Here is a 25,333-nt window from a genome sequence, read left to right as displayed (position 1 = left end):
AAGCAAGATAAGATGCATAAAGGATTAACATCACATGCAATTCATAATATGTGATATGATATGGCCTTTCTTCTTGTGCTTTTGATCTCCATCTCCAAAGCACACGGGCATGATCTCCATCATCACCGGCATTGCACCAAGGTCCATGGCACCGCTTCATGGTTGTCCATCACTTATAGCTACTATAACAACTACTTGAAATAAAGCTATTACATGATGAATAGACACGCAGGTCTTAACAAATTTAAAGACAACCATTAGGCTCTGCCGGTTGCCATAATACAATAATGAACATCTCATACAAATATAATCATCATCACATCATGGCCATATCACATCACCAAACCCCGCAAAAACAAGTTAGACGCCTCTAATTTGGTTTGCATATTTTACGTGGTTTAGGGTTTTCGAGTAAGATCCAATCTACCTACGAACATGAACCACAATGGTGATACTAGTGTTGTCAATAGAAAGAGTAAATTGGATCTTCACTATGGTGGGAGAGACGGACACCCGCAAAGCCACTTATGCAATACAAGTTGCATGTCAAGCGTGGAGCAAGTCTCATGAGACGCGGTCATGTAAAGTTAGCCCGGGCCGCTTCATCCCACCATCCCGCAAGATGCAAAGTACACAAACTAAAGCAACAAAAGCATCAACGCCCACAAAACCATGGTGTTCTACTCGTGCAACAGATCTATGCATAGACATGGCTCTGATACCACTGATGGGGTTCGTAGCATAGAAAACAAAAAATTTCCTACCGCAAGACGAATAAATCCAAGATCTAATCTATGGAACACCCAAGATCTAATCTACAAGATCGAAGCAACGATATTGATATGAGACTAACCCTCGAAGATTTCCAAAGCCTACGAGATTAGATCTCGTTGTTGGTGTAGACGATCATCCCCAGTGCTGCAATCCGGCAGCACTTCCGTACTCGGTCGCGCGTACGGTGTCGATGAAGCCCTTCCTCTCCCCGTGCCGGCGGGCAGCGGCGGTGTGGTAGATCTCCACGGAATCCCAGCAGCACGACGGCGTGGTGGTGGTGGTGGAGAAGAATTGCTGCAGGGCTTCGCCTAAGCCTGCGCAGCATATGGAGGAGAAAGAGAGGGGGCGGCCAGGGTTTCTGGATGGGGTGCCTTGGCCGGCCACCCCCTCCCCTCTTTATATAGGTGGGGGGTCGTCCTAGGGTTTCCCCTAGGGCCCACCTACCCCTTTGGCCGGCCACATGGGGGGGCAAACTCCTCCCCCAAGTTTTCCCCCTTATCTCCTAATTTAAACCATTTATTTTAGGAGATAGATCTTATCTCTAGATTTAAACCATTTAAACTAGAGATAGATCTTATCTCTAAGGGGGGGCCGGCCTAGGCCCACATGTCATGGTGGGTAGGACCCACTATGCCATGTGGCGCCTATGTGGCCTCTCCCGGGGTGGTGGGCCCACTGGTGGCCCTCTAGAACCTTCTAGAAGCTCCGGTCAAAACACCGGACTTTTTCCCGAACCCCGGAAATTGACTTCCCATATATGAATTTTATTCTCCGGACAATTCCGGACCTCCTCGTGATGTCCTGGATCCCATCCGAGACTCCGAACAAAAACTTCGGACTCCAACTCATATTCCGAATCTACTTATGCGACATCAAACCTTAAGCGCGTCACCCTACGGTTCGCGAACTATGCAGACATGGTCGAGACTCCTCTCCGAGCAATAACCAATAGAGGGATCTGGAGATCCATAATGGCTCCCACATATTCAACGATGACTTAGTGATCGATTGAACCATTTACATACGATGCCAATTCCCTTTGTCTCGCGATATTTTACTTGTCCGAGGTTTGATCATCGGTATCTCCATACCTTGTTCAACCTCGTTACCAACAAGTACTCTTTACTCGTACCGTGGTATGTGATCTCTTATGAACCATTCATATGCTTGCAAGCTAATCAGATGACATTCCACCGAGAGGGCCCAGAGTATATCTATCCGTCATCGGGATGGACAAATCCCACTATTGATCCATATGCCTCAACTCACACTTTCCAAATACTTAATCCCATCTTTATAACCACCCATTTACGCAATGGCGTTTGATGTAATCAAAGTACCCTTCCGGTGTAAGTGTTTTACACGATCTCATGGTCGAAGGACTTAGGCAACTATGTATCGAAAGCTTATAGCAAATTGAACTTAATGACTTGATCTTATGCTACGCTCATTTGGGTGTGTGTCCATTATATCATTCACCTAATGACATAACCTTGTTACTAATAACATCCAATGTTCATGATCACGAAACCATGATCATCCATTAATCAACAAGCTAGTTATACAAGAGGCTTACTAGGGACTCCTTGTTGTTTACATAACACACATGTATCAATGTTTCGGTTAATACAATTATAGCATGGGATGTAAACATTTATCATGAACACTAAGATATAACAATAACTAATTTATTATTGCCTCTTGGGCATATCTCCAACAGAGTCCTCATGTGTGGTTTTGATAATTTATGACAATCCCTATGGACTAATGTTTGCAATGAGTTATATTTGTAGGAGTTGTCAATAGGCAATGCTTGAACCATATGTTGGCTTCAAGGTTGCAATAAGAAGAAATTGATGAAGAATATCAAGTGTCAAGTATGTTTTGAAGATGAAGATGAAGTGAGCCCTAATTTAACTTCAAGACATCAACATGACGAAGAATGAAGAAATGAAGCGCAAGTTCAAGATGAGCCAACTCGAAGAGATCATATGCTTGAAGCTAGCCATCCATATGGTGATCATGGATATGTGAAGATGCGCCGAAGAAGAAGCTCTTCCATGGTGGATTATGAGGGAGCAATCCACAAGACTTCATCAAGCAAGCACAATCAAGAAAGGTGTTTTATCTTGTTGCGGTCAAGATCATCATCATCAAGATCAAGAGGAACACAGAAGGTTAAAGTTTGCTCTTGATAGGGTTTCTTTCTTACCGGTCTCATGGTGTAGTTGGAGACCGATTTATAGTTTAGTTGACGTACTATCAAGAGAGCTCTCGAGTGAATAACTCGATCATATCCTTCGGAGAGCTCAAACCTTTACATACTTGCATTATCTTTCTTGATTGTTATTTGGAGCTTATCCATGAGAGGATTTATAGCTTGTGTTAATCTCCATGACAAGCTCTAGTTCATCGTATGCATTCTCTATTACGTTTTCGAAATTGGTGATTTTACTGGTTTATCTTTTATATATAGGTAAAACCTTTAATCATTTGTTTCTATCCTCTCCTGCTGGACTATGATGTTTCTATGTATATTATTGTAGAGCTCGTTGTTGTGATTTCAACGAGCCCAAGATCATCGAAATCAGAGTCCGGATGCAAAAAAAATATTAAGGTTTTCGTATCAGAATATTATGGGTATTTCCAAGGGCGGAAGTGCCGCCTAGAAATGGCAGCACTGCCGCCCTTGGGGGTGGTACTACCGCCCAGAAATGGCAGCACTATCAGGGGGACGCGATTTTGGCCATAACGGTCAGTTTTCTGGGGACCTATTTAAGGGGTCTTCTTCCCCAAAGGTTCCCCAACTTCTGAGCTTGTTTTTGCCCCATTGTTGACCTTCTTTGTGCTTGCTATCTCCCTCTCCCTCCAATAAATCTTGCATCCATTTGAGAGAAAAGATAGAGGAGATCTAGATCTACATCTTCACCAATCAAATCCCTCTCTTTGTGAGAGAAACCACCTAGATCTAGATCTTGGAGAAACTTGGAGTTCTTTGTATATTTCATTTGTTCTTCCTCTCTTATTCCCCCAATAGCTTTAGTAGCTTGGAATTTGAGAGTGGAGGATTGGAGATCTTTGTGGTGTTCTTGCCATTGCATTTGGTGCATCGTTTTGAGCTTTCCACGGTGATTCGTGGAAGTGAAAGTGAGGAGCTTGTTACTCTTGGGTTCTTGGAATCCTAGACGGATTTAAGACCTTTGTGGCGATTTGTTGGGAGCCTCCAATTAAGTTGTGGATGTGTGCCCTAACCTTTGTGTAAGGCCCGGTTTCCGCCTCGAAGAAAATCCCTTAGTGAAACCGAGACCTAGGCCTTTGTGGCAAGGGTCACTGGAGGATAAGGTGAGGCCTTCATGGCGCTTGGTGTGTGGTGTGACTACCACATCTTGGGGTGAGGTCTTTGTGGCGTTGGTGTGCATTGAGCGACCAAACCTCAAGGTGAGGCCTCTTGTTGCGTTCGGGAGCATTAAGCCACTGCATCTCTCCAACGGAGATTAGCACTTGCAAGAGTGTGAACTTCGGGATAAATCATCGTCTCCCGCGTGTCTCGGTTATCTCTATATTTGAGCTCTTTACTTATGCACTTTACTTTGTGATAGCCATCGTGCTAGAAGTTATATATCTTGCTATCACATAGTTGCTTGTAACCATAGTATATATGCTTTGAGCTTGACAAAGTAAATATTAGTTTTATTCCGTATTTGTTAAGCCCATATGGTAAATGTTTTAAACCGTCTATTCGCCCCCTTCCTGTAGGCGACATCCGTGTCCGTTCAACTATATTTTAGTAGTATATTAGCTGCTTGTATCAGCTAATAATTTAATCAAATATCATTTAGTGTATAATTAATTTCTAAATATTTCTTTGTACCTTTGGTAACATTTTTATTACATACATTGTTGTTAATTTTAGTATAATCCTTCTATGTATCATAGTGCTGCAAAAATGATCATCTCGTGGTCGAATAATTCAGAAACTAGTGTCCCACGCAACGGCGGGAATTTTGTTCAATATTAGAAGCATCCCGTCCATGGTGTATCTGCCGTACAATTTAGCTTCTGAATATAATGTGAATATATGTTTTATTAAATTACTTTCTCATATATTATAATCATTAATTCTTCTTTATGTCTTGAGACAAAATCTTTCTTAGTAGACACACCAACATTTTGGTGCGCCACTGGCGGTGGATTGGATGAGCCACCCGGAGGCCGCGCGCGCTCCACGTCCACCTGCTCCTGAATACTGATCCTCCCACTGGGCTGGGTGTGTGTAGCCAGGGGCAGCCGTCGGAGGCCAGTCGCCGCCAAGAGTCGCCGCTGCTATGCCCGTTCCGTTTCTGTACGTGTGCACGTTTCGCTCTGCACTTGCGCCGGCTACGTGTGGTGGTGCAACTTGCACCGGGCCACGGCCTTGCCGACGAGCGACAAGTAGGTCCCGCGCACGCTGCGCAGGCTATCCATCAGCGGCGACCGAGCAGCTCTTCTTAGAACAGATTCTCTGAGTCAGGCGCGTCTCTTGCCGGGCGTGCCCGCCGCGACGACGCCATCGGCCTTCGCCCGCGCCTTGGAGCCGCTCCAGTTCCTGCCCTTGCGCTTGGAGTGCGCGCCGCCGGGCGTGGACCGCGGGATGAACACGCCGGTGCCCTTGCTGCCGCACTGCGGTTGCTGCCACGTCCTGCCAGCATCGCCGGCGCTGTTCGCGACGGTGGCGGCGCCGTAGCTGGCGGCGTGGTGGAACAGCGTGTAGGTCGGTGGCGCCAACATCGATGGCACATGGGGCGACATAGAGAAACCCTGCCAACAAAGATCGCTAGCTGTAGTTAGTGTCTGCTGCACATGATGTGAGATGCGCGCGGTGTGGTCGTGCGTGCATGCTTTAGCTTAATGATTTGCTTCACGGATAATTTGAAATAGTAGTTGTATGAGCAGGTAGCTAGCTAGGTGCTCGCTCATGGCAACTTGCGAGCATGCAAATGTTCCGCTTGATCTTGTCGCGCGCTTAATAGTGGCAACAAAAGATTAATGAAACTACAATCAACATCATGCTTTAGAAAATAGAGAGAGGCAACACATGCAGTACAGGTGTCGCATGATGAGATGTTTGTGTGCAAGCTAGCAATTTATCATGGATCTAATCTAAAGTGATGTTTTCAGTTCTGGTTTTGCTGCATTTTAGTGAACGTTTTGCCTCCAGGATAGGCTGTAAGAGCATCTCCAGTCGCGTCCCCCAAACCGTCCCCCAAAGCGATTTGGGGCGCGCCGGACAAAAAAAGCGTTCCAGCCGCGTCCCCCAAAGCCCTTTTTTGTCCGGCGCGCCCCGATACGGTGTCCGGCGTCCCGAGCCCGTCCCCGTCCCACAGGGACGCACCGGGGACGCCGGACACAACGAAAAGCGAGGCGGGCTCCCACATGTCGGCGACTATTTGCATAAACCGTTGGTTCGCGCCTCTTTTCTCGTCGCTCCTTCCTTCCCGCGCCTCCCACCCCACCGCCGCCGCCGGATTTCCCGGCCGTTTGGGCGTCCGATCCGTGCTGCGAGTCGGCCACCGTTGTCGCGGCCGGGCTCCCGCCGGTCGTGCCGCCGCCGCCGCGTCGCCGGCGCCTCCCGAACGCGCCGTCAAATCCGCCCCACCTCCGCGCACGAAGGTGCTCGACGACTTGCCGGGTAGGCGCGATTGGTCGCCGTTTGTTGCGTCGTCTCGCCTCGGCGCAATTTTAACCATTGATTTTGCTTTAGCCATGGACAGCGACGATGAGATGGTTGCCCTGCTGCCGGAGGACGAGCAAGCGTTCGACGACGACCTGCGGGAGCATTTGCCGATCATCGCGTCCCTCCGGGACATGCTTGACGCCGAGGCGGAGAAGAGGGAAGAGGCCGCGCCGCGGAGGATCAAGGCCGGGAAGAAGGAAGTCGAAGCCCCGGCAGAAGGATGGAGGGGCATGCCATGCCGCACAATGACTACTTCGCCGACGGGGCAACACATGCCGACAATTTTCGGCGCCGGTACAGGATGAGCAAGGGCCTCGTTCATGAATATCCTCCACGGCGTTCGAGAGTTCGACCCCTACTTCAAGCTCAAGCTCGACGCCGTAGGCGTTCTCGGGTTCTCATCCATTCGAAGTGCACCGCCGCCATGAGGATGCTTGCATACGGAGCACCTGCCGATACACGGGACGACTACCTTCGCATGAGTGAGTCTACCGCCATTGAGTGCATGTACAAGTTTTGCCGAGTCGTGGTGGGAAAGTTTGGCAAATACTACTTGAGAGGGCCAACCGAGGAAGAGACCGCAAGGATCATGGCACAAAATGCTGCCGAGAGGATTTCCGGAATGCTTGGAAGCATCGATTGCATGCACCGGGCATGGAAGAACTGCCCGTTTGCTTGGCAAGGTATATACAAAGGGCGTCATGGATATTGCGAGTGTGGTGCTTGAAGCCGTGGCAGCATTATGACCCGTGGATTTGGCATTCTTTCTTTGGCATGGCGGGATCACACAATGACATCAACGTGTTGCGGCGGTCTCCGGTGTTCGAGCAGACTAGTGGAAGGGCATGCTCCACCATGCAACTATGAGATCAATGGCCACCAATATACCAAAGGCTATTATCTAGCCGATGGTATATATCCAAAATGGGCCACTTTTGTCAAAACAATCTCGAATCCATTAGGTCTCGAAGAATTCTCACTTTGCTACACGACAGGAGGCTTGCAGGAAGGATGTCGAGCGGGCATTTGGTGTGCTTCAAGCACAATTTGCCATTGTCCGTACCTTGCTCTAAGCTGGTCTCACGACCAAATGTGGGAGGTGATGCAGGCTTGTGTGATCATGCACAACATGATCATCGAGGATGACCGCAAGAATCATGTTAGGTCACATGTTGGTCCCTATGAGTGTCAAGGACCTCTCGCGGAGGTTGATCATGAGGTGCCTGCAGATTTTGCTGATTTTGTGGTCATGCACGCAGAGATCCGTGACGAGCAATGTGCATGAGCAACTTCAAGCTGATCTCGTTGAGCATTTGTGGAGGATCAAAGGAAATACCGTGGCACCTTGATGTATCATCTAGCCCTTTTTATTATATTTGATTACTTGTTTTATTGTTTGTTGTAATTTAATTTGAAAACAATCCTCGAAAACATTTTTTTCATATGCTACATTTGATATAAATGGTTTATGTGTTAAAAAAATTATTTTAAATGTTTGGGGGCGGCGTTTGGGGGACGCGGCTGGGGAGCGACGTCCCCCAAACGCGGCACGAACAAAACACGTCCCCCAAACGCTCAATCCGGCGCGATTTGGGGGACGGTTTGGGGGACGCGGCTGGAGATGCTCTAAGGGTTTTAAACTGACGTATGTAAAAACTTGGTTTCATTTCTGTGAAATGGAACAGGGCAGAGTGCCTTTCATCTAAAAAATATCATGGATCGGGGGCTAAGCAAAAGTCCAAGCAACATGGATCGGCGCTCGGTCGGTCGTACTATGGCAACATGATAATTCTCCGATCCGAATGTACTCAAAAAACAAATGGTTCTTTAGCAATCATGCAGGGTGAGGGATTAGCACCGTATACATATGGCCGACGGCTAGTTAATTATTGGCTCCAAATGCAGTAACTAACTGGAAGAGAGGACGACATTCGCGACGCGGACAACGCTACAGCCACGTAGTGGTGGCGTGGGAGGGCGTATATTGCAAGCTTCTAGTACACTTCAGGAATGGCTGGCGAATGAGAGGGACATGCTTGTTTTAGTGGCTCCGGCCGTGAACAGAGTGCACTAGTGGACTCCATATGCATCAAGGACCCTTTCCTAGCCGTATTTCTGCTCTCACTGTGAAAGGCACTGCTGGCTAATGCTAATAAGCTCGCATTTAGTTTGCAGGAAACAATACAACTCTTTCAGAATTTTGGTGCAACTATCCAAACAGGGTTCTCTCCACCACCGTCCGAGGTCCCACACGGTTAGCAGAATTTGGCAATGTCGATGCTACTTGCACTTGCTCGAATGGTCAATTTCACGCAATCTGTTTCCTCTTGATGCACCGGCTTCACGGTGACGTGGGCACGAAAGGTACTACATCGGCGCCCATGTAAACTACTCCTGGCTGCCCGATGCTTATCCTCATAAAAAAATTCTGCGCGTACGCACATGCAACTGGGCTAGCGACAGGTAGCGCCACCCGATGGATCACATCACCCCTTAATTGATTGATTAATTAACAGGATAATTAAGCCCGCACCTCTGTAAGCGCCTGCGCACATTAATTCATCTACTCCCTCCTATCCATATTACTACTACTCAGGGAATACTTAATTAGACAGGACTGTCGACTGCTAATTGATATGAACTCTTGACATGGATACGACGAAGGAACATGCAGAGACGGAGCTCACATGCAAGATAGGCTTGTGTTGTTGAGCTGTGCTGCCAATTTTAATCATGGGAGAAGGAAGTTGAGTTTGGTGTGATTTGATTTTGTCCTGCGCAAGTGCAGCCATATGGTCGTGCTAGCCGCAACTACCAATCAGGGGAGAAGGAGCTCAGCTAGCTCCAGCAAGGACCCAACGAAAGCAGAGCTAATTAGCCTGATCGGTGGAGCTAGCAGCTAGCTCACAAAATCCATGCATGTGGCGGCGCGCGCGGGAGGGAGAAATGACAAGAGCAAGCCAGCAGCAAATGAAAAGGAAAAGGGAGGCTCACCGGCGGAAGGTGCATGGCGTCGGGGAACTGCACGGCGGCGGCGGCGGCGGCGGCGGCAGCGACGAAGTCGGCGTCGTCGTCGTCGGTGATGAGCACCGTTATCCGCTTGCTGAGCTCCGCGAAGAAGAGGTCGTCGTCCAGCTGCATCTCCACCTCCATCCTCCTGTGTAGCAGTTGCGTGCTGAGCTTTTTGCCTGAGATTGGCGCCGGGCGGTGGCGAAAGAAGAGAGCAGAGCAGAGCTGGGAGAGAGAGGGCCGGGGTTTCGCGTCTGCTGAAGCCGAGCTCGGCCGCTTTAATAAGATTTTTTCGTTTAGCTGCTGCTGCTGCTGCATGTTCTCTTTGTGGGGTGGGGCCAGTGGAGCAGCTGGCCAATCCCTGCTCGGAAAGGTTGTGGGTCCCACGACCGCGCGCGCGCAACCTACTCTCACGGGGGGCCCGCCTGTCAGTGCTCGGAGGGATCAGGAACGTATTGACGTGAGGCTGGATTGCAGATAGACAGTGGTAGCTGCGAGTTGCTATAGGCTGGCTGGCTGCTCGCCCTACCTGTTTCTGGTCCGACACAAGCAATAGATAGATTGAGACTGCTCATAGTGGGTGTAACTTAGATAGTAACTAGGACAAAGCCCGTGCTTCGCTACGGAGTAAGTGTCCGCTATGAAACACAGAGTTGATGAGGCATCCAGTCTTAGATAATGTCGAAGCAGCTCTTGTGCCACACAACTTCATTTTTATCCTACTTCCCTTTCATGAAATTTTTCGATGTGGTTCACGTGTAGAGATCAAGCCCACGATCTCGTTCAATTACAGAGCCAGCTATCCTTTCATGTAATTAGCCAATATAAGCATGGGTGCGCACGTGTGGAATTTGATTCCTTATTTCACTATCATATGATGAAATGCTTTGCCATGGCAGAATAAATTCTGACACACACCCAATAAATTTGTCTCTTTAATTTGCACAAAACAAATAAAAAAGTGAGTTGAAGAGGTGTAATAACCTTTTGCCCTTTTATATACCCTAGACTTGTTCTGTCCTTTCCATTCACATTTGTCATAAATTTCCACAATTTATAATTATTGCTCTATTGTCTTGGTGCTCTGTTTGACCATTAATTGATTTATTAAGTACTTCTTTATTTGTGAAGGAAATTTGAGAAAGATGACAGCTGCACTACCTCACCAGCCCGTTGATCCATCTGACAATTCTAATTGTACATATTCACTTAGAAAATCTGGGGATTACATCAAAATTTGTAAAGCAACCAGCTATGCGTATAGTCTCATCTGCACAGGCAAGAGCAACAGATTCAAGATCGACCGATTCCACGCCACCGCTCCATCATCAAGATCGACCGATTCCTTGAGGCTCGTCGCCTCCCTGTTTTCCAATGTTCACGCAAGCCACGCCGCCGCTCCATCATGAAGATCAATCGAGATTCCCTAAGGCTCGGTCGAGCGATGTATTTATATGAGCGTTTAACATACGGTATATCGATCTGGACTCTTTTCCTGATCAAGGACGGAGACCAAACCTTATACGAACGTGACCTATACCAAAGACAAAGAAGCGCTCACGCATGACGGACGACAGAACACCAACATAACTCCTACTTTTGCACGGATGCAACCACGGACGAAGCTGACTCACGACAGACCAAACGTACCAAACCACGGAAACGCTTCTCCCTTTATTATTAGGTATAGATAGATATCACACACTTCAAAGTATTTTGGTGATATGGCATAGCAATAAATGAAGAAAAAGAGGAAAGTGATAACTAGCTATGTTACCATAACATCACACACCCCAAGATAAAATGAGTCTACAAACTAATAAATGAGACTTTGCATGATATCATCTCTAAGTTACTTTCCACTATGAAGGTAGTAACATGAACTAGTAACTTATGCATGATACCACCTTATGTTACTCCCCAATATAAGCAGCCTGATGGATGCTACAGCCACCACCACGGGATGCGAGCTGTGATCCTTTCTTCCGCTGTCGAGCCGTTGGAACGAACACGCCGATGCATTCCACGGAGGCTTTGTTGTTAATTTACCATAGCATTCCAGGGATTAGGCCGAATCCAGTGACGACAGACACGACTAATCACATGTATTAGTGTAGTTGTTTTAACGTTTTTTTTCCTTCAAGATTTTCCCTAATGAAAAACCTACCGTTTCTTTGTCCTTTCCTGGCGCCGGTTTTTCCTTCAAGATGATTTTTTTTCTTCTTCAAGATTCCGCCCCATTTCTGAGTTGTGGGATGCTATGATCACCGGCAAGCCTAAGTAGGACCGAAGATGTATCAGCCGCCGCTTCCAATACGTTCTCTAGAATGCATAGAAGGAACGGAATCGCTACATTTTCACTGCAAGGCGGAAACATATCTCGAGGTGGCGGACCCCGTACGGCGTCAGATCCTTAGTGAGCTTCTTTGGCTTGGCTAGCTTCTTGGCGGCGGCGCCGGCGGGAGACGCAACATCGGGATCACGTTTTGGCTTCCGTTCGCAACGGACAAATTTCGGTAGAGGGTTTTTTGAGGGAATAGACAGCCGGCGGGAGGAACCGGGTTGGTTAAGGGAAGGACGCGGGAGGATGCACGCGCTATCCCGCCCGATGTATGCGTGACCAAAATTTGGTGGACGGATGGATCGATCCGTTTGGGTCACGTCGACCTATTTGCGCGGATCCTTTCAGACATATGAGGACCGGTTGAGTCAAGATGCCCTAATCCCATTGCCATTATCGCGTGAGAGAGAATGCGACGATTGATTATTAAGCGAGCATGTCCTCCATGTCTTCCCACGTAGGCTGAGGGCCCACATGGCAGCGACCTAACATATTTTTTTTCTAGCAATCAACGGGACATAATGGGTCGTGCCGACTGAACAAACTGGCCTAGCAGGCCGGACCACAATTCAATTTATGTATGGGGCACGACCCAAATAGAAAAATTTAACTATTTAAGTTATTGTTTTTGATGGCCGAGGTGGGATGCCCCTAGGGCATCTCCAGCGGGCCGACCCATCCGGTCCTACCGTGTCTCTTTCGGTCCGCGCGGACGGACGGACAGCGCTCGCACGCTCCAGCGGGGCGATGCAAACGGACCGACTCAGGCAGACCGACGCATCCGTGCCCCAAATTTGGGCCGCCGATGCGTCGGGCCGAACAGCGAGCGCGTACTCCCTTGTCCTCCCTTTGCCTACTCGGTCTCTCCTGATAGTGAGATGAATCCAACTTCTCCTCTGCCCAAACCCTTGTCCGCCTTCTCCGCAGCCACCCTAGGCAGCGTCGTCGTCTATGCCCTGGGTTGACGTTGGCGCGAGCAGTTCCCAGCAGGCGTGGTGGCTATCGGTTTGCCCGTCGTAGCTGGCGATTGCCGGGCAGACTACGCCGTCGACGCATCTTGTCTAGTCGGCAGCTGCCTCCTCCGGTGTCGTCGACTGCTCCCCATTGCAGCGCGCGTAGCCGGAGTTATCTGCGTGCTGTCCTGCATTGCACCTGGCGGAGCAACAACTCATCTGCGGGCGCAAAGCTTGGTTGGCTGGCTCGCCGGTGCGCCCGCAACCTGCTCGTCCGATTGTCACGGCGAGTTCAAGGTATGTGTCGCATCCAAAGTTTATTTTCCTCTGTTGCATCGGCGTGGGCATAACGTTGAAGTGATCAAATATCATTGTCTTGTGTAGATGAATAGCAAGTCAATCAAATTTTTCTACAAGAATGTCATCGAATCATCGTTGGGCGAGGAGTCCGACGGTGAGACCGAGCTCATGCTCACCGCTGCATGCATGGCGCATGACCATTTTATGTTGCCGAAGGGCAAAGGTGGGGTCGTCGTTGAAGCGCAAGGCCAACAAAAACCGAGATCGAGTCGGTGGACACACCGGCCTTATGCGAGACTATTTCCATCATACCAATGTGATTTACAACGCGAAGACATTCCGCCACTGGTATCCGATGTCCATGAAGTTGTTCTGGATAGTGCCAAGCTTGGTGAAGACAATCTGTAACCCCGAAGATGATGAAAAATGCAAGAGGTTTGTAAAGGAGCAAGAAGCGGCCCGCAAAGATGTAGAGCGGGCGTTTGGCGTGCTACAATCACGTTGGGGAATTGTTCAGCACCCTGCCAGAATATGGAGCGTCGAGAGGATGTGGGAGGTCATGACAGCATGTGTCATCATGCACAACATAATCATTGAAGATGAGCGGGATGACAACATTATGACGGTGACTGGGAATGCAGGGTGAGTTGGTTGAGCCACAGGCAGTGGCAGCTTTTTGGGAGTACTTCTTGCATATACATAATTCATTTCGAACCGAAACTGGATAGTTTGTTTCGGTATTCAATTTGATTGTCTTATTTCTAAAACTATGCGGTGTAATTGTCAACTATTCTTGTTTGAACAATATTTATTTTTCTACAATTTAAATTGCCTTGTTATTTGGAAGACAATGGCCATCTCGCCAGGCTGAGCAAAGCTAGCACGGAACGGATGGGTCACGCCGTTGGACCCGATGTCCGGGCCAGCCAAACCGCGCGACGGATCCAATCCGCTGGCCGACCAAACAAAAACAAACCGTTTGAATTGTCAATTGGATAGCTCGCTCGAGATGCCCTTATCCAGCCAGTCGGACGGAGTAAGAGGAGGCACCGGTACCGAGTTGGCCACCGAAGCCATCTTGGTGCTCGGCGATCGGCTGGGCCCGGTCACCGCGCCGTCCGCTGGCATCGCCTGCCCACATGGCTGGCAGGGTGGGTCGCCGTCGCCGTCGCCCCTGCCTGCCCTTCCAATCTCTGGATTCTGGCCTTCTGGGTCCGGCCCCCTTTCATTTTCTGTCGCGCGCCGCACCTGCGAATGAGTTCATCAGCATCAGCAGGCTGTTCTGAGAGCATCTCCAGCCGCGTCCCCCAAACCGCGCCGGATTGAGCGTTTGGGGGACGTGTTTTGTTCGTGCCGCGTTTGGGGAACGTCGTTCCCCAGTCGCGTCCCCCAAACAAAATTTCGCAAATTTTAAACTTAACTAGATTCGATTAGATTCGTCCAAACTTACATAGATTCGAACGAAATTTGACTAACTTTAAACCTAAACCTAATCTAGAACCACTTGCGGCGGCCGGGGGCGTCGTAGTACTGCTGGAAGTTGTACATCTCGTCGGTGATGACCTCCTGCTTGACGCGCTCGTCGACGGGCTCGTCCTTCACCAAGCCGCTTGGTCCTGCCTCGCCGTCGTCGGTGAGGTCCACCGGCGGCTTGCCGGAGTCGCGGATGGACATGGCGATCGCCGCGTCCGGGTCGCCCTCCGGGCGTCCTTGTCGTCCATGGACGCCAAGAACGCCGCCCTGCAGCCCAGGCGGTCCTCGGGGTCGTCGGCCGGCCGGCAATGAGCCGCTGCTGCCGCTCGTACTCCGCCAGCCGGCCGCCGCTCGCGACGCTTCCTCCGGCTCTCCTTCACCTCCGGCTCGGGATGAGGAGGCGCCGCCGCGCCTCCCTTGCCGCCGCCGCCGCCGCTACCGCCACGCCTCGTGTTGACGGGCGTCGCCGCTCCTCCTTGACCTCCCGTTTGGGGACGGTGTAGGCGCCGACCGGTACGACGAGGACGGCGTCGATCGCGCCGGTCCCGAGGAAGAAGAGTGCGAGGAGGACGAGTACGTCGTCCTCCTCCGGCGCCATTGAGGAGACGGCGGCGGCGACGACGGCATCTCCGGCCTTGGAGCGCCGTTGCGGAGGCCGCGGATGACGTTCTCGAGGGCGCGCCCGGAACGCCCCGAACGGGCGCGGCCTTCCCTGTTCCGGCTGTTGGGGCCGCCGACGAGGTTGTCGGTGCTTGTGCATCTCGACGTCGTACTTCGCCCGGAAGTACGTCGTCCACCGGCGTCGTTGTCGTTGACCGCCCACGTCGGATCCAACCGCTCCTCGGCGGTGAGTTGAGCCCGACGGGCCTTGATGGCGTCCCTCCATTGGTCCGTCTTCGGCTCGGCGGCGGCGGAACGCCAATGCCGTTCACGGCCATCTTCCCGCCCGCCGCCGCTTGGCGCCGCATGTCCGGCGGGACCGGATACGGGCGTGGTACGGCGCCCACGCCTCCACCACGGTGAGGCTGCCGCGTCCGAGCCGTTCGCCGCGACGATCTTGCGGGAGGACGAGCTCGACATTTTTTGAGCGGCGAGGAGAGGATCCGGGAGGGAGGCGGCGGCGACGAGAAGGATTATGAGCGGCGATAACCGCAGGGCGTCTTAAAACAGCCGGCGGCGGCAGGTGGTTGCACGCAATAACTCCGGCGCGGACGGCCACGCGGCCATGCACGACGAGACGCGTCCCGCGTCGCCTCGGGAAAACAGGGACGCCATTAACGTCGCTTGACCAAAGGTAGGCGACGGGGTTTTAGCCTTCCGTGCCGCCGACGGGTCGGGCCCGCGTCGGTTGGCCTCGCTTTCGTTGTGTCCGGCGTCCCGGAACGTCCCCTGTGGGACGGGGACGGGCTCGGGGCGCCGGACACCGTATCGGGCCGCGCCGGACAAAAATGGGCTTTGGGGGACGCGGCTGGAACTCTTTTTTTGTCCGGCGCGCCCCAAATCCCTTTGAGGGACGGTTTGGGGGACGCGACTGGAGATGCTCTGAGCTGCTTCTAATCCGAATATATAGAAGAAGTACCGTTCAGGAAAGGCTGGCCATGTCTCGCACCTAGTTGCCGTTGCTTTCATTAAACCCAGCAACATGGAGTACTGTTGTTATATACTGTAGAAAAATGGAGTTGTACTAATTAAGTATACCCAAATTCGCGATTAGGTAGGTGCGTTGGTGGTCTGCACTGTTGTTTCTTGCAGCAGAGGCGGCGGTGGTGCTGGTGATCATGGGCTGGGACGAGGTGGGGGAGATCCATTCCACGTTCCGCTGCCCCTGGGTTCCTATCCGGAACGCCCGAGCACGGTGGATTGGATCAACCACCGAGACTCGATCGTCGATCGGTAGGCGGCGCGCGCTCCACGTCCACCGGCTCCTCCCACTGGGCTGGGTGGGGCAGCCGGCAGCCCTCCCGTGCCACTCGCTATCTCTAGTTCTGGGGAGAGTACGTAGCGTACGGCCACGGGAAGGGGTACGGCGTAACGACCACGTTGCGTTGCATATTTTTGGACGGGATGGAACGCAACGGAAACGACTGGTGAATGGTGATGCCGCGCCTGTGCGGCTGCCGCACTCCATCCACCTCCAGGAGGTTGGGACAGCCGACGTACTGCGTGCGCCGGGCCACGGCCTTGGGATTGGATGTATGCGCGGATGCCGACGAGCGACAAGTAGAGGCCCCAAGGCTAGCTGCGCACGTTGCGCAGGCTGTCAGTGGCAAGCATGACCAGCTTGGATGGATGGATGGATGGATCGGGCATGGTACGTACTCGCAGTCAGGGTGTGCGGAGCTGTGCGCAAGTTGCAACGGAGCCATGCGTGCGTGGGCAGTCGGCAGGGCACTGTAGGGGTTCCAACGTCAAATTTTGTCGCCCAACGTGGCAACGTTGTTCTCACTCACCAGGGATGCAATTGGGTCAACATAACAAGTGCACCCATTTAACTTCTCATCTTTTATAAAACGTTAATCATTATTTTGGAAAATGGTACGCAGTTTATGTTTTAAGAAGAAAAAAAATACTATTACTAGTGGGTACCGTGACGGTGACCCGCTTGCATCTCTCGGTGTTGGTTACGGGATGAAGTGCCAATGTATGGTGATATGTTCTCGGACACGGCATGTGGTGGAAGCTATGTTACCCAAAGAAAGAAGGAAGCATGGGGTTTAGAGATTTTCAATCTTTTAACCTTGCAATGTTGGCGTAACAAGTATGGAGACTTATTTGGACCCAGAATCACTTTGTGCCCACGTCCTGAGGGCAAAATACTATCCGGACGGAGATATACTGAAGGCAGGACCGAATCGGGTTCATTTTTTACGTGGCAAAGCATAATAGCGGGAGTGACAACGTTTAAAACAGGCTACATCTGGAGGATTGGTACGGGAGAATCGGTTAATATTTGGACAAATCCCTAGATTCCATCAAGCCATAACAGGGCGAGTGGTATCACCGGGATAGGAACAGTCTATACAAAAGTTAGAAAAAATAAAAAAATTAGAAAAATAAAAAACAAAAAAACAAAAATAGAGAAACGAAGCGCGACGGCGCATGAAACTCTGCAGAAAACGAAAGCGCTAGGAACTAATAGCACGAATTAGTTGGTTGCACCACAAAAATACAGAAAGAGCATTCTACAGAGATTGAATACATGTTATAGTTTAGTTTTCTTGCTCTTTCTCTGAGATTTGGCCATGTCTCCCGAATAATATCGCACATTTTTGCAGGAATTTTATATGACCTGAATCCTAATTCCTAAATGCCCTATTAGTATCGTAGGGGTCCCACGACATTTTGCTGAGATTCCAGTCCACATGAATCATTTGATTCCTGCTACTTTTGGAGGATAATGTGATTTCTAAATTTTTTTCTTCCTGTAAGGCCTGTAGGATTCAAATCCTTGGTTTTTTTTTCTGTAACGCACCGTTGCACTATGTTTTCTATGAAATTCCGTTCATTACACCTTTTCCTTTGTACAGATCCTTCATTTTTCATATGATGTTGGTCATTCCTTGAAACGAGTCCCAGGAGGCATATCACACTAGTCCCCAGTTTTTTTGTATCCATGTGCTACGAGAATACCGCAAATCAGAGATGCCTCTGGTGTTTCTTTTCTCTCTGAGATGTCTTTTGGACCAAATGGTCTCTATATAAAACTTCACAATGAACTAAATCCCGCAAACTTTTCTTTTGAAGTCATTTGATCCAAAGAGACAAGCAGAAGCTGCCCAACGTTCATGTGCGCTGCTGCTACTCTTCATCCTCGTTCATGTTGAATCTAGATAAATTCGTAAAACTTGCATGTAGTTATGTTCCTTTCCAAACGTTTTTTTTTTAATTTCCACAGTTGCTACTGCTGCTGCTCACAAGTCAGTGTTAAGTCCCACGATCATGGAAGAAAAGAGAGACAATTCAATGCAGAATAAGAACTGTAGAAATTTAGATTCAAACCGACCTACTCCGTATGAGTTTTTCCAAAACGATTCAGAAGCATATTTGCTGCACACTGAAGTGTACCACGTACAAACATATAGCAGAATAAGTAGACGGATTCACACACAACGAGCTGAGCATATTTCAGTTCTCTTGCTATATTCCACGGACTGAAGCAGTGAACCAAGCAGTCTCTATACGTCCATGCTCTCGAAACAGGTAGCAGACGCAAAAAAGTAGCGAAAACCCACACTCAATATGTACAGGATTCACAGGCACAATACACCATTACATTTTTTGGATGCATGGACATGGACGGTACTATTCACAAGTTACACTTCGTGATTTTCCAAGGACAAAGGCAGTGTGTCCCTTCGCCCGCTAATCATAACATAGGGAAACAACAGCCAGCTGATGAAGCTTCCCATGCACCACCATTTTAGCTTATTATTCACAGATCCTCCACATGTAGAGCATACTGGCAATCAGAAACAAACAACAATTAAATAATCTTACTTTTTCAGCCAGTTCAAATTCCTGAAATGTCACTACAAAGTGAGAAGTCACAAAGAAAAAGTTGGGGTGGAACTTTGATGATCCATATAGGGAATTTAAATTGATGCTATAGCTTTAATGGTACCATTTGGTCTGCTAACATCCCATTATGTAATCGAGAGTTCAGATACACCAAATTAAAGGGAACAAAAGTATTCTCTTTCGGTGAATGAACATCATATGTACAAAGAGGTGAGCAAAACCTTATGAATAAGGTTAGCATCTACGTCAGATCAGATTATAACTTCATAAAGGTAAGGTCTTTCATGCACTTCACCCACTCAAGATAGCACACTCCCCTACATCAATAGGTTCGACATATAAGCAAAAATAGAGCAATGTTGGATCTTAAATTCATATGTAAAACATTACACCTAACTTTTAACATTTCTATATTAAGTATCGACCATTTGATGTAACTGTACAATGCACAACACCTGAATTACACCTGCATCTACTTACCACATATGATCCTCCACTAGGTGGTTGAAACCTTTTGCATTAAGGATGAAATAAGTCTACTGGTGCATCGGGTACTTAAATGATCATTAAACATTTATAATGATTCAGGCCCACTAATGAGGATTACACAGCATAAACATATCAAGAAAATTAACAAGGCAGTGAGAATAGTAGATATACCATCTATTTTTGAAAAGGCTAAATTTATTATCTTAAACACTTTCTGAAGAGCTAGTTCAATCAGTTCCGTCAAAACTAAAGGCGGTAAAAGTATAGGAATTTCTACAAGCTAAAAATTTAAGAAAACAATTATGTGATTCAGGAGTAGACCAACAAACAGTAATGGATTTAGTTACAATAATATAGACATATATGCAATGACTGTTGTTCAATAATGTGTACAAAAATGAGGCAAAATGTGGAGTTACTTCAGATATGTTGTCAACAGCAAGATTCCTATATATATGAACCTCAACTCATTGCCCGAGGGGTACGTTCTTTATCTAACAACAAAGATAAATCAACTACTCCGTATTATTTCTTTGGATAAGATAAACCTGCCATCAGGTTGTATTAGAAAAACAAATAAAATAACTAAATATGAATTAGATTCCCAAGTAAAGGGATCTTTCACCATATTAATCTCTGCAGGTGCACCCTGAGCAGAGTAGTGATGCCTTTGTTTCATGGATAACTAGAACACTACACGCTTGGGTTTGCGGTGCATCACATTGAATTTCAACAAGGAACCCAGTAACGGTGCACCAGGGTTATGATGAACGAGGAAACTATGTTTTGATTTGCGTGCTGCGTCTAAAAGAATTAATAGGCTATTCTACCAGATATATCAACAGAAACTGAGCCAAATAAAACCTAGTGTATCACGACAATTATAAAGTTAACACCATATAGAAAAGATGTGCAATGTTAAAATTAGCTCAATCAACGCATCTTACAGAAATTTCACAAGGGTTAATTTCAACGAGTATACCACCAAGCTATCACTTGGTCTCATGTCCTAGGTAATGGATATGACTAGATAACTACCAGAAAATCAACAGATATAGTTGAAGTGTAAAATGATTGCGTTAACAATCCATAAAGATGACATCTTGAAGGATATGGGAAATAACCAAGAGAATGCGGCAACAACCATACCAGCAAGGTCTTCTTTACGGCTCAGGACTTCTAACTTTGATCTCTATTAGTTTCTCAATAGGCTGTCTGCATATGGGGCATTTATCTGACTGAAGACTCAGAGCTTGTGCACACCCACTGCACATACACTGTAAAAGATAGGACGTCAATCAGACAACAGCATTAAACTTATATAAGTGAAGTTTGGCAAAGCAGAAGCGGAACTATAGGCTACAACGAATCCTGTACTTACCAAATGCCTACATGGGAAAACAGCCGTGTCCCTTGGCTCCGTCAAGCAGATGACACATTCTTTTCCCGCGTCATCATCATCAGCATCAGGAACATCAGTTTCCGTGGAGTTGACAATCCCGAAAATTTCTTTCAGCTCATATCGCACTCCATCAATCCACAGTATTTGCTTGATAACTTTGACTTGGAGGTCATCGTTATGTTTCTCTATAACAGCAAGAGTGATCTGTGCCCGAGTGGAGTTCACTGGCTGACCACCTTCCTCAGGAGACGGGCAAGCTTCCGCGTAGACAACCAGCGGGAACACTTCCTCTGAAGGATTTGAAAGCTCATCCAGCGAAAAGAATCCCAAGTCGATGCCAGAGCCAGAGGGCTGGACGTAGTTTTGAGCCAGGCCTTTCTCGAAAGGTATCTTTGTTGGTGTCTGTAAGTCTGGATACACCGAAGAGAAACTGCAGTCCTTTCCTTCCTTGGCGAAGTAGTATATAAGTAAGCTGCAAATGGGGAAAAGAAACGTTCAACTATGGTCGCTAGACAATAATGGTAGCTCGAAATAAACCAATCAACTTGGTTGGAGGTCTCAACAACCCCAAGCGAAATGAATTTCGTAACAAGTCAGCATGTCAAGTGGTCATGTGAACTACTACATTATATCCACCTATGCTGCAGTTATTCAAAAGGAAATACTAACAGGAGACTTACATCTCTTAAGTTTTAGTGCTGTAAAAAAATACTTGTTAGGTCTTAAATGATCCAACCTATTTCCTCGTTTTGTTCCCTTTGATTCAGATTTAATAACAAGCCTGGCTCACAATACTGAGAAGTTACCCTCCAACTGTAATGACAGCTGCTTGGAGCCTACTAATACTAGAATTCACTGAATCGAAGACGAGCTACAGCTTTCACATAGGTGAAATATGTTTGTAGCATCCAAATTCAAAGAAGAGTCTGTCCTGCAATGATAATGTTTAGCCTACAGGCAGGTCAAGAACTGCCAGTAGCCTGCTGCTACGAAATCTGGAAAATTCCAGCAAAACAAATCTATGCTGCAGTAACGGTAGCTGGAAATCAAGCGAACAACTTGGTTAGAGGTCTGAACAACCCCAATCATTTTCCTAGTGGAATAGATTTTATAGCAACTCGGTGTGTCAAGTACACACGCGTTGGAACTACTGCATTATATTCCACCTATGCTAGAGTAATTAAAAAAGGTAGCATAGCTGGAAGTGTAGTAAATTTCCAGAAGTCCTCCATAGATTGTAACTTCTTAAGTTTTAGATGACCCATGTCATTAGAAGGTTTTGCTCAAGCCTGTTCATGGTTTGGTGTCAAACCAGTTAAACCATGAGCCCAACCCACGCCGAACCAGATATACGGTTTGTACCGGGTTTAACTGGTTTCGGGATTGAAACCGTGAGCATAACTGTTAGCTGGTTTGAGACCAGCTGAACCTGCTGAAACCATTCACAAACCGCCAGGCCTTGGTGCTGCTCGCCATGAGCAGCGCTGGCAGACTACCGCGAAGGTGCACGGTCGTGACTGGTGCGATTCAGGCGATGCGCATGGCCACCGCCTCCCGTCCGATTCAGGTTGCCGGCCGTCCGATTCTGGCCGCCTGTTCTCTCCCGGCCGCCGTCGTCCCGGCTGTCCGTCGCCGCCTCGGCCGTTCGATTCCGGACGCATGTTCTCTCCCGGCCGCTGCCGTCCTGGCTGTCCGCCGCCGCCCCGGTCGCCGCTGGTCCTTTCCTGGCCGTCTGCCGCCCCCCTCCCGGTTCCAAAACTGCATACACCGGCAAACCAGCCCGCACCAACCCGCTGCATGACCTCCTAACTAAACGGTGTAAACCAAATCAATCCAATTAAACCTGCCACTGACGGGCTGGTTTGAGGAACGTGTCTAAACCATTCTAAACCGGGAATGCTCAGGTTTAGTTTTGCTTCAGATTTATGATATACCACTTGACCAGTGCCTATATCTTGCCCCTTTTCTACTCTTCGATTCAGATTTAGTAACAAGTCTGATTCACAATACTCCCTCTCTCACAGTTTATTAGGCGTGCGCGTACCCCTAGATCGCAAATTTGATCGAGTTAGCATTAGTTATATGCTATAAAAATTATATCATTAGAAAGTTTAGATGTTCTATTTTCTAATGATATAATTTTTGCATTATATAATTTAAATTATATATGTCAAATTGGCGACCTAGGGATAGGTGGGAGACTAGTAAACTGAGACGGAGGGAGTACTGAGAAGTTACCCTCCAACTGTAATGACAGTTGCTTGGATCCTACTAATACGTACTAGAATCCACTAAATCAAAGACGAGCTGCGGCTTTCACATAGGTGAAATTTTGTGTGTAGCATCGGAATTGTAAGAAGCGTTTGTCCTGCAACTATAATGTTCAGCCTACAGTACAGGCAGGTCAACAACTGGCAGCAGCAGCCAGCTGCGGCACAATCTAGAGTTCTAGGCCAGCGAAACAAATCTAACACAGATAGTAGATCGTAGCGATAACGAACACATGATTTTTTCCCCAGGCGGACTGACCTTCCGTGGGTGACGGCGTCGAAGGTGAAGGAGACGAGGCGGCGGTCGGGGTCCTCCGGGTCGGGCAGGAGGCGGATGGTGTCCTTGCGCAGGTTGACGTCGTTCTTGACCTTGAGGGCCTGCTGGTGGCCCACGAACTGGGGCGGGGGGCCGGTGAGCGCGGGCGGCGGCGGCGGGAGATGCGGCGGCTGGGGCGCGGGGTGCCAGGGGCCGTAGGCGTGCGGGGGCGGGGGCTGGTGGTAGTAGTAGGCCGCGGCGGAGGGGGGTGGTGGAGGGGGAGGGCCGTGGTGGTGGTGGTGGGGAGGGGGAGGGGGAGGCGGGTGGTGGTGGTGCGGCGGCGGGGGCGGCGGGTAGTTGGCGTAGTGAGGGGGCGGGGCCTGGTAGTAGTCGTCGCGGCGGCGGCGGCTGGAGGAGGAGCCGCCCATGGCGGCAGGAGGAGCAGGGTGAGGCGGGGGTTGGGATTTGAGGCGTGGGGGGCCGGGGAAGAGGAGGTTGCTTAGGTAGGGCGGAGTAGAGTTGACGCAGGGGAGGAGACGACTCCGATTGACTTTTTCCGGCGAGACGTTTTTACCACCAAGATCCGCCACCGCGGTGGAGGTGGTTGCGGGAGGAGCTGTCTCTGACGGGCTAGCAACGGCGACTAGCTGCGATCATCAACGGGGTAACGCTGCTTCGCTTGTCACCGTCGACGCATAGTTAACGGATTGGGACATCTTTACTTTCCTTTGAAAACAATCCTGCATCTTGTTACCAATACCTACTTAGAGCATCTCCACCACACGTACTAAACCGAAAACCCTACATACTTAGTATCCAGGTCACCCCGAACGTGTTTCGAAGTCTGCGCAACGATTTTCCAGCCCGCAAACAAAAACCGGAAACACTGCGTTTATGCAAATCATCTGACAAATTTAAAATGTAGCACCATAATTATGCAAATAGATTGTTCAAAGTACCCAATCATACATGTAACACGATACCAAAAGAGGATCAAACATAACATCATCAAGGAGGAGACTGATCAAGCGTCACCGTCGCTTCGCTTGTCGGCGCATCCACATGGCCACCACCACTCGCCATACCATCATCACCTCGGGCAGCCATGGTAGTGCGTGCAACTTCCCTCCTTCGCGTCAAGATCTCCATCTTCGCCTGATTCCACCACTGAAGACAGAACTCATCCATCTCGGTCGGGTTCATCATCATAGTCGCATTCTCCGCCGCGATGAGCTCCGCCATGGCCCGGTTCTCCTCGGCGCGTGCTCCCCTCTCCTCGATGACGGTCTTGCGCTTTGCATCCTCCCGGAGCATGCTCCATGTTGCTTCCTCCTCCTTGTTCTTCATGTCCATCATCTCCTTCTTTGCCTCCAAAGTTTTCATCACCAACAATTCTTTGGACTTGACCATAACATCGATCTTGAGAGACAATGTTGCGGCATCTCCTCGTTTCTTGATCTGGTCCTTGGCCATCTATGTTCCATCCAGCATCCTCTTGTTCTTCTTGGTCTCAAGCACATCATCCTCTTCCACATCCTCCAACTCGACAAGCTTATGCCTCGGTGGTGGCGCTTCTTGCTCCCTCAACTTCCATTTTGAATCGTCCTTGGAGTGAACGGTAGGAGCGAGTTGGAGTAGAAGAGAGAGGTGGCATCAATTTGAAGAACTTGTCCTTGATGCGTTGCCAATACCTCTTGCCGGTTTGATCGGTGCCGATTACGGCAACCATCGAAACCACCTCCCAAGCCCTAATCAAGATCACGTCCTCAAATTCGGTGTAGTTGCCGGACCGGATCGCTCTCCCCTTCGCTTTGGCCACCGCCCCATCAAACGCC

General features: G+C 49.0%; 2 protein-coding genes across 2 annotated transcripts; both read right to left on the bottom strand.

Moving 5' to 3' along the window:
* Positions 1 to 5,150: 5,150 nt before the first annotated feature.
* LOC124647398 lies at positions 5,151 to 9,758 on the bottom strand. The gene is made up of 2 exons (XM_047187352.1): positions 9,482 to 9,758; positions 5,151 to 5,571 (listed from the first exon to the last, which is right to left on the bottom strand). The coding sequence occupies exons 1-2, from the start codon at positions 9,638 to 9,640 to the stop codon at positions 5,281 to 5,283; spliced, it is 450 nt and encodes a 149-aa protein (XP_047043308.1). The 5' UTR covers positions 9,641 to 9,758; the 3' UTR covers positions 5,151 to 5,280.
* Positions 9,759 to 18,781: 9,023 nt separating this feature from the next.
* Positions 18,782 to 23,958, bottom strand: LOC124706634 (probable E3 ubiquitin-protein ligase LUL4). The gene is made up of 4 exons (XM_047238315.1): positions 23,502 to 23,958; positions 20,952 to 21,444; positions 20,720 to 20,847; positions 18,782 to 19,022 (listed from the first exon to the last, which is right to left on the bottom strand). The coding sequence occupies exons 1-3, from the start codon at positions 23,924 to 23,926 to the stop codon at positions 20,734 to 20,736; spliced, it is 1,032 nt and encodes a 343-aa protein (XP_047094271.1). The 5' UTR covers positions 23,927 to 23,958; the 3' UTR covers positions 18,782 to 19,022; positions 20,720 to 20,733.
* Positions 23,959 to 25,333: the final 1,375 nt, after the last annotated feature.

The sequence above is a fragment of the Lolium rigidum genome, chromosome 4, assembly GCF_022539505.1.
Source record: "Lolium rigidum isolate FL_2022 chromosome 4, APGP_CSIRO_Lrig_0.1, whole genome shotgun sequence".
Classification (NCBI taxonomy): domain Eukaryota; kingdom Viridiplantae; phylum Streptophyta; class Magnoliopsida; order Poales; family Poaceae; genus Lolium; species Lolium rigidum.
Note: the sequence above shows the minus strand (reverse complement) of the source record. Positions and strands in the feature narration are given on the sequence as shown.

Coding starts and splice junctions, on each gene's coding strand:
- LOC124647398 (XM_047187352.1), bottom strand. CDS start 9,640: ATGGAGGTGGAGATGCAGCTGGACGACGACCTCTTCTTCGCGGAGCTC. Junction 5,572..9,481: donor ACGCCATGCACCTTCCGCCG/GTGAGCCTCCCT, acceptor CTTTGTTGGCAG/GGTTTCTCTATGTCGCCCCA.
- LOC124706634 (XM_047238315.1), bottom strand. CDS start 23,926: ATGGGCGGCTCCTCCTCCAGCCGCCGCCGCCGCGACGACTACTACCAG. Junction 21,445..23,501: donor GACGCCGTCACCCACGGAAG/GTCAGTCCGCCT, acceptor CCCCATTTGCAG/CTTACTTATATACTACTTCG. Junction 20,848..20,951: donor TTTTCCCATGTAGGCATTTG/GTAAGTACAGGA, acceptor TATCTTTTACAG/TGTATGTGCAGTGGGTGTGC.